The sequence below is a fragment of the Eschscholzia californica genome, unplaced genomic scaffold (genome assembly GCF_041429995.1).
Source record: "Eschscholzia californica isolate CP2 unplaced genomic scaffold, dmEscCali1.0.p SCAF_5, whole genome shotgun sequence".
Taxonomy (NCBI): domain Eukaryota; kingdom Viridiplantae; phylum Streptophyta; class Magnoliopsida; order Ranunculales; family Papaveraceae; genus Eschscholzia; species Eschscholzia californica.
In genome coordinates, this window is record NW_028238472.1 from 35,529,659 (window position 1) to 35,539,382 (window position 9,724).

At 37.2% G+C, this 9,724-nt stretch overlaps 1 protein-coding gene across 1 annotated transcript; it reads right to left on the reverse strand.

The window, feature by feature from the left end:
* Positions 1–248: 248 nt before the first annotated feature.
* Positions 249–1,601, reverse strand: LOC147538862 (acid phosphatase 1-like). Its single transcript, XM_086641171.1, has 3 exons — positions 1,115–1,601; positions 786–995; positions 249–544 (listed from the first exon to the last, which is right to left on the reverse strand). The coding sequence occupies exons 1-3, from the start codon at positions 1,507–1,509 to the stop codon at positions 367–369; spliced, it is 783 nt and encodes a 260-aa protein (XP_086497297.1). The 5' UTR covers positions 1,510–1,601; the 3' UTR covers positions 249–366.
* Between the last annotated feature and the right edge of the window lie 8,123 nt (positions 1,602–9,724).

The following is a 9,724-nucleotide window of genomic DNA, read 5'->3' on the forward strand; positions in this document are numbered from 1 at the left end:
TAGCTAGTGGATGATTAATCCGCGCGTCAAGTATTTGTAAAATAATTGTAAAAGGTTAAAGCACGTATTGTCTTCTCATAAGACTCATAACTCCTTTGTATGTATTCTGACCTCCCGTAATTTCAACTTTTGTTAATTCCCTGGGACAATGGTTTCAAGTATGAGAGAGACCCATAAAATGATAAAAATATGAATAGACGTGTTTATCACGCAATGAGTGTAACAAAGATCGATAATAAAAAAAAATATCCAGCAAAATTCTTATTATTTTATTAAATTATGTTACCACCATAAGCAATAATCAAGACAACTTCTTACTTCGATTAAGACAATTAGGATGAATCATTAATTCAAAGAAAAAAATGATTAACTAATGTAATACATAGGGTCAGGCAATTTGAAGGTCCGACTGCCTTGGTTGCTTCCCAAAATATCACTCCATTGATCTCCAACATTGCCAACAATTCTGTACCCTTGTTTTTCAAGTTTGGCTCTTTGTTCTGATTTGTATACTAGTGCAGTTTTACCCGAATCCGACGGTTGTCTGCAGCAGACACAATATCAATAAGAAAAAACATAGGGGAAATGCTTAGTGTACAAAAGATTTTGACAAAATCTTTAACTTGCTGAGTCATTCAGGTAAAAGAACAGTCTAGATCGTTCATATCTAATTGCTTATAAGATCGATATAATAGTGAATGACTGCTTCTATTCATTAAATGAAAAATATACCAGCCATCATATGTAGAAGTAATTTTTATTTCGCCTTTGCTTATGGGACATACCTTAGAATGAGCTTCTCCCACTTTTGATATCCAACTGCTTTAAGATTTTTCTCTGAAATTGGTCTTCGTTTCTCAACTCTTCCTGTTAAGAAGACAATCTTGAACTTTAATGAAACTAAGATCCTGTACAGTTTAAGACTTTCTGGTAATGCCAGTGCCTTTCCGGTGTCCACCCATGCATCAAATGTCGTCGCATTATACAGTTCAGCTCTGAAATAAACATTACAAGGATCACAAGTTAAAATAGGTACACTAGCAACCAAAAAAGAAAAGTTAAAATAGGTACAAGTATGAAAGTTGCTTGGGATCTCAGAGAAGAAAATGAATACCCAAATCCATGAACAGCATAATAAGGTAGATTAGACAAGGTCGTCTCGTCGACATCGAAAACCCAAGTTTCTTTGCCGTCTCCAGAGCGATTCAGGCTTTGGGCATATTTCACCGCCTCATCCGTAATAACTTTAGAATCCTTACGGTAGAGATGGCCGAGCATGTAATGACCGACGTAGTCTTTGCACTCGAGGGGGACTGTTCTCCAGTCACGAATATTGTTAGTCTCTACCGCGAGACGCCAACTAAGGCATGAGATACCTTCAAGGTGGTGACCTCCGGAGCCAGATTGTACCCGGAGTAGGTTTATTGGTAAGGGAACTCCTCCATGAAAGGAAGCATGGGAAACTACAATTATGCTTGCAAGGAGAAGAAGTAGTAAGACATTTTCCATGATGAATCACTACACTAGCTAATAATCTTACTGAGTGTTTCTTTCCAGTTTGTCGTTTAAATAGGTTTTGTCGATTCAATGTACCCTCCTTCAAGGGAATAATAACCATTTTGCCCTATTTAATTCATTTAAAATGGGCTAAGTACTATTTGGTTCCTACATGTGACAGGCTTTCTTTTTGTCTCACTATTTGTAATCTAAAATGGCAAATCTCTACAACATCAAAGTCACTTCTATCTCTGAAGTGAATTTTAACACGATCTCCCCCTTTCCTTTGACTTGTGTGGTCGAGCCGTTTTCCTTGAATAAGGTCTGTCCTTCGGCTACCTCCGTATAGGAAGTGAATAGGCTTTTGTCACTACAGATGTGACAACTTGCCCTAGTTTCGACCCACCATCTCTGGTTGTTAACCAGGTTATCTTCATGTGCCTCTGCACAGAGGTTCATCTTATGAAGTATCTTAAACATCTTTTCGAATTCAGTAGTCATAAGACAGTGATTCTGATTTTCGGTATTTTTTACAAATGAAGATTGTTCAACCTTTTCCCCTTGATTGCCATATGTGGAGTGACAATCTTTGGCTAGGTGGCCCCGCTTTCTACATTTGTAGCATTCGACAAGCCTTTGCCTTTTCCTCGACACTCCTCTATTTTGAGACGGACGCTTCCGCTTCAGAGCGAATTCAGTTCCCTTGAACTTCTCTGGTTTTTCACGTATGTGGTGTTAGGCTGAAGAACCCGTAGGGTTGTTCTTGTTCTTGCCATTTTTTCTGAAACATACAGAAAGTAACCCAGATCAAAATCTTATAACCAGAGAAATAATCGTTATATAAAATGTCTTAAGATTGTTGTTCTCTGGTTATTAATCGATAAGTCGATTCCTCTCTGTCTTGGCTTGATTTAGACAAAGTTTCCTATCTCTAACTTATAGAGAGATAAACTATTAAAGAATAATAATTTATCAATATTCCTTCTTTCGGACTAACCGAGATAGATGTTAATGGAGTCGAGGCAAGAATAAATTCTCTTTCCTTAAGACATTTTACACCCCCGTAACAGTACCAAACGTTAGGGTGTATGCCTTCGGGATACAACGACTTTCCTTTCAGAGTTTTAAGATGGTACTTCTTTATTCTGAAAGTAGACGAACCTTTGTAAGTATTATGAGCTCTTGGACTAGTGCGGATGATCTTCTAGATGCTTCGGAAATTCAAATTTCACTTGAAACTTCTTTCTTCCGTTTTCTAGATATTCTAGTCTAACCAGAACCTCAAGAAATACTTCCTAATTAGATATTCTAGACAAACCAGAACCTCTAATTGTTAGAAGGGAAGAGAAGAAGAGAATGAATTGAATTGATGATCTTCTAGATGCTTCGGAAATTCAAATTTCACTCGAAACTTCTTTCTTCCTTTTTCTAGATATTATAGTCTAACCAGAACCTCTAGAAATACTTCCTAATTAGATATTCTAGACAAACCAGAACCTCTAATTGTTAGAAGGGAAGAGAAGAAGAGAATGAAATGAATTGATGATCTTCTAGATGCTTTGGAAATTCAAACTTTACCCGAAACTTCTTTCTTCCTTTTTCTAGATATTCTAGTCTAACCAGAACCTCTAGAAATATTTCCTAATTCGATATTCTAGACAAACCAGAACCTCTAATTGTTAGAAGGGAAGAGAAGAAGAGAATGAAATGAATTGATGAAAAATGAAGTGGGTTTGGTGGGTTTATATAGGAATTGAATAGGTACATTTGTTTGGGACATATCTCTTGGTTTTTTGGGACAAAACCCTTAGTTTTTGGGACACAACTCTTAGAAATGAGTTGGTTAATTAACTGGAAATTTCGGGTGAGCTCTGGGCCATCAGATTTGGCTAAAAAACTCGGAGTGAACGGCAGCCTTTAGATGGAGAGTCACCGTCCAGAAATCGTGCCCAACAGATGGTCAAGATGGCCGTTGGATGGGAATCTAGCGAAATCCCACCTCTGTCCCGACGCGGGGTGAACGCGGACCGTTGGATCCGCAAGGATCCAACGCTTCCGCGTTATGCCCGAAGCGGTCCCGAAAGCTCCATGTGCGCGGCCGTTGGATCTGGTAAGATCCCGCACATTGAACGCCATCCGTAAGATGTGCGCGCTTTGCTCAAACGGCCCCCAATTTAACTTTATCTGTTTCGACGTTTTAGTCCCTATTCCAACCGATCTTCGTCTAAACTTTAAACTTAAATTTCTCATTCATCCGGAATCGGATTTGAGTGATTCTTGGCTCTAAATGGAAGAGCTCGACGAGACGAACGCAATGGCGCTTTCCGTTTCTGAGTTTGACGAGTCGGTTCGAGTCACAATTGACTCCGATTCCAACACTTTCTCTCTCTAAAAGTTCTTATTTATTCTTCCTTCTGTACAAATCTTTCAAAATTGATTATATTATTGCCCTCTCTATCTTTTTAAAAGATTATCAACTTCTGAAAAATCTATTAAAACAGAAAAATATTTTTAAAGAGAAAGAAATCTGTTGAGATTGGGGAGACAAATCTGAAAATAAAAAAAGAAAAAAGAAAAAAATCTAGAACGTTTGAGAGAAAAATTCGAAATTGGTTCAAAGTTGGAAAGAAAATAAATAAATAAATATGGAAAGATTTTGAAACAAAATAAATAAATAAAGAAATTGGTTTAAAGTTGGAAACAAATTTTTCTATACTTTCGTTTCAAAAAGTGTCTCGTACATAACCTAATGGTCAGTACATAAAACAATTCCCGGTACAGAAGAAAATTCGCAGTATCAAAAGTGTCTAGTACATAATCAGATGACCGGTACATAAAACAATTCCCGAGACACAAGAAACTTCCCAGTACAAAAGTGTCTCGTACATAACCAAATGGCTAATACATAAAACAATTCTCCGTACACAAGAAAATTCCCAGTACAAAAGTGTCTAGTACATAACCAAGTGGCTAGTACATAAAACAATTCTCAGTACACAAAGAAATTCCAATACAAAAGAGTCTAGTACATAACCAAATGGCTAGTACATAAAACAATTCCCGGTACACATGATAATTCTCAGTACAAAAGTGTCCAGTAAATAAAAAAATGTACAATACAAAGAAAAATGTCCTATAAAATTTCCTTGAAAATAATTTATGTTTTGTAAGGAATGTCCTATGATTGTCCATCATATAAGGAGAGAATGTTTGGAGAGAAGGAAATAAGTTAAGATTGGAGAGAGAAAATGTGTTTAGGTGTCGTTTGGCAACCAAAAATAGAAGTACTTTTGCTTGTAGTAGAAGTTCTTTTGCTTTACAAAAGTAAACAAGTTTCAAAAGTATATTTGGGAAAAAATATTACTTATAAGTAAAAAAGTCAAAAAGTTAGTTTGGTAACTCAATTTACTTTTGATAATTTTATTTTTCTTTCTGATAGAGATACTTGATTTTAATCGTTATGATTTTCACGATTACTCTCGTATACGAAGTAGTGGTAGTGGTGGTGCCGTTCCATGAAGATATGGTTATGGGGTGCGGTGGTGGTTGAGGTTTGATGGTGGCGGTGGTAGAGGTATGATGGTGGCAGCGGTGGTGGTTGTGGTGGAGGTATGGGTAGTGGTGGAAGTATGATGGTGGCGATGGTGGTGGACGTATGGTGGTGGTGATGGTGGAAGTACGGTGGTGGTTGGGATACGGTGGTGGTGGTGGTGGATAAGGTACGTGAGTGATAATGACGGAGTTATGGTGGTATGGTGATGGTGGATAAGATATGTAGACGATAATGATGGAGGTATGGTGGTGGTGGTGGTGAAGGTACCGTGTTGGTGGTGAAGGTATGGTGGTGGTGGTGGTGGCAGTGAAGGTACGGTGGTGGTGGTGGCAGTGAAGGTACGGTGGTGGTGGAGGTGGTGGTGGTGGTGATGGTGAAGGTACCGTGGTGGTGTGGTGGTGGTAGTTGAGGTAGGGTGGTGGGGGAGGTGCAATGCATGTTGTGGCGGTGGTGGGGGTAGAATGGTATGGTAGAAGTTTAGTTGTGATAGTGGAGCGGAGATAGACAAAAAGAAATTTGTCAAGTAAAATTCATGCATGTCTCAAAAAAAGTTACTTTACTTTGAAGTCAAAAGCTATAAATTTTAACTTTAAAAGAAAGTCAAATTTTAACTCAAATGAAGTCAGTAATTTTTGCGGACCAAACGACACCTTAAAAGAAGAAAAAATACAGAGAGAATCAAATCAATGGAAAACTACCAAAAAATATATGGAAACTCAGTGAAAAACTACCAAAAATGAGGAAAACTTAAATTTAAAAAGTAGAAAATCTGGAGAAATAAAATGAAAAGAGAAAGAAATCTGTTGAAATTTGAATGAGAAAGAAATGACAAGTTTGTAAAGAAAAATCTAGAAAGAGAATTAGAGAGAAAATAGGAATTGGAGAGAGAAAAAAACAGAAAAATAATTTTAAAGGGTGGCCAATACGTGGACAACCGTTTTTCTTATATGGACAACTATCTTATGTGGACAATGCAAAAAAATTAAATTTTTATATGGACATCAGTTTCTAAGGGGACAACTCTCTATTATTTTCACTCAAGTTCTCTTAGAATCAGATGTATTATTTGATGACCTCTCTCTTTCTCCATAAACCCTAGGTTAATTTAGTCTTCATCTCTTCTATTACTTGTTCTTCATCATCAACCAAATTTCTAGAGAGAGAAAATCCTTGGAGAAGCATTGGTGGTTATGGTATCAAACAAAGGCAAGGGAGTTGTTGTAGAATCTTCCCAAAGACAAGGGTTAGAACCCTAAAACTCTAAAACCAACCATGAAGAAGAAGATAGTACTGATGGCAGAGAAAATCAGAGAAGATGTGGAAGACGAAGATGGATCTGTTGCTTCCGACTCTGAAAACGATGGTGAAGAGGAAGATGAATCTGGTAATTCTGGTTGTGCAAAAATATGGCATAACAGAACATCACTTGCGACGAAAATCTAGCATAATCAGAAAACTTTCCAGATTTTCGTCGCAACTTAGCTTCTGTTATGCAATATTTTCGTCGGTTTTCTGCGAAAATATGGCATAACAGAAGCTAAGTTACTACGCAAATCGGAAAATTGTCCGATTTTGCCAGATTTTCGTCCAAGTTATGTTCTGTTTTACCTCATCAGTGTCATTAATCTCGATTATAGAAACGCCAGGAAAAACTTCTTTAGGTGCAGATTGAGGGATTTTATCTTCTTCATCCATGTAGGGTTTGATAAAAAAAAAATGGTAGAAACTACAGTTTACTTTTAGTAGAAGTGAAGAAAGAAGAATAAGACTAAGAAGAGATTTTGTCTTCTTCATCCATCTAGAGTTTGATAAAAAAAAATGGTAGAAACTACAGTTTACTTTTAGTAGAAGTGAAGAAAGAAGAATAAGACTAAGAAGAAGGAAGAAGATGAAGAAGAAGACAGTTTAGGTTTTCAATCTTTAACTATTATTTTTGTTAGTAGTCCACAAGTTACTAATTATTAGTATTTAAGACTTTATGGAGTTGTCCCCTTATTAAATCAAAGTCAACTAAGTCAAGCATAGTTGACTCGCATCGGGCCCGAAATAGTTGTCCATATAAGAAAAACGGTTATCCGCGTATTAGCCACCTTTTAAAGAGAGAAAAATCAGTTGAGGTTGGAGAGAGAAATATGTGTGGGAGAAAATAAAAAAAGAAATAATAAATCTGGAAAAAATTTAGCGTTTCCCGGAAATTTTTTGATGACAATTCTGTAAATCCGTGGAAAGTACACGATTTGACGTCAGGTGCATCAGATTATTTTTCAGAAAATTTGGCGTTACCCGGAAGTTTTTCGATGGCACTTCCGTAAATTTCGAAAAAATAAGGGCATTTCGGAATTATCGCTTACCCTTCTGACTCCGTGGACATGCCTTCAGTTTCTCGGCAACAATGGATTGAGCTCACATTTTGGGCCCAATTTTGGAATGTTCGTTCAAAACCTCTAATTAATGGTTCTATCAGATTTTTGTTCTAATTTTACATATGTTCCCAAAACTCCCTTATGCTTCTAGTCTAATTACTTCTCTCGGATTTTTCATCGGTGACAAAAATGATTGTGGAAGATAAAGTTTCCGAACAAAAAAATCAACAGTTTCTTAAGCAACAAATTCTTTCGGCCAAATATTTTTTTTCTCCTCTTTGTGTTTGAACTAAAGTGGAGAGAGGGTTCGTCTCTCAGATGTTGGATGTGATCTCTATCAATCTCCCAACAGATATAGACGGTCAGAATTATCCCTTCCATCGACAGTCTACAACGACAGTTCGAGCCAAAATCGACGCTTCATAGTGAGTTGCAAGGCATCACTCTATGGTTTCAATTGCGAACAATCTAGGGCTCGAGAGCTTGATAATCGATAGTTGTTCAATGTCACTCGTTGGATTAAAACCCGACGGTCACCAGCTCGCCCCATGGAGATTAGAAGATCAAATTGAATAACAACGTGGTATTCTCTATACCACTTATATACAATTAAAATACTGCCCTCGCGAGTGTAACAGTGCGGCCCACATGCTAGCTACAATGCCTTCTGGTCGAGAACCGACGCCAAATCTTGTCGTTAACACTTAGTTAATTTGTATTACTTTTTAGTCCCCTTTTTTGACATTTATCTTTGTACAAACTATTATAATCTATCAATTGAAAGGTTCTTTTCAAAAAAGTAAAAAAATATATCAAAGAGGAAGGATATGTCCATTCAGTCTGAAGGAATTTCCTTCTGAAGGAGTGTCCTTCGACCAAGATGGCAACGCGTGCAATTTGTCGAATAGGATTACGATGACTTAATATGGAAGATCATCTAGTTCGGTCGAATTAGGGATCGTAATGCTTAGCTAGAAGGCAACCACGATCGTCGAATCACTTCGGTAATTCGCGGCTAAAATAGACCTGATCCCACAACGGGTTACACCGAAGAGCGTTGGCTTGAAAGGAGAGAAATGACTAGTGGGAGCTTGGCAAATAGATGGATTATATCCAGTTTGATAGACCCAAAGAATTCGTAAAGAATCCGGATAGAAATAGAAAGAACCAGGCCCGAAAGGGAGCCCCGGAAAGAGCTTGCATGTGATCCTGGAAACTAGTATTAGACGTACTAGACGTTTGAGATTCCGCTTATAACACTAAGAGACACAATAACCCAATAGTGGCGTCAGAGCCTCTTGCACAAACTAATTTTTGCTAAAAACAATTTAGATTCAGACTTGTTTCATTAGATAGATAAGTTCGAATAGTTTTGGGGACATCAATTTGATTAATTAGAATGAGATTTAGGCGTAATCAAATAGGTTTTGAAAGAGTTTCAATGGATTAAAACCTTAATTTTTGTTTTTTGAAAAAAAGATTTGAAGTGTTTAAGATTTTTGAAAAGAGTTTCCAAAATCTGAATTTCGGGTGTTGTATCACGAATTTTCAGCAGTTGGAATCACAAATAAAATAGGGGGGAGGGGTTTTGAAAAATTTAAAAACAAGGTGTTCTGGCAGGCCCGGACACGCTTAGGACGCTTGAACCACCTGAATTACAACCAATGATGGGTAAGAGGGCTAGAACAAAACGTTCATTCGGTCCTGTCTTCATCATTTATTTAGTAGAAGGTGATAGAATTGAAGTGACAGACATTACAAAGTTTGTTTTGAATATTGTTAATGATTCGATTAGCTTTTCTGAAGCTATAAATTCTAGATATTCTAGTTTCTGGAAAGAAGCTATAAATGATGAAATGAATTCTATCTTGTCAACCCAAACTTGGGTATTGTCTGATTAACCTCCTAGGGTTGAACCTACAGGATGTAAGTGGATATTTAAGAAGAAGCTAAATCTCGATGGTTCCATAAATAAGTTTAAAGCGAGATTAGTTGCTTAAGGCTTTAAACAGAGGCATGATATTGATTATTTCGATACTTATGCACTAGTGGCATGTATCTCCTCAATTTGTGTGTTGATTGCCCTTGCCTCAGTTCACCATTTAGTTATTCATCAAATGGATGTGAACACGACTTTTGTAAATGGTGACTTAGAGGAGGAAGTTTATACGGAACGACCTAGAGGATTTATTTCTCTAGGCTAAGAAAAGAAAGTTTGCAAGTTGGTAAAATCTCTTTACGGTATGATGCAAGCGCCTTAGCAATGGCATGAAAAGTTTGATCATATTGTCCGATCGAATGAGTTTGTCGT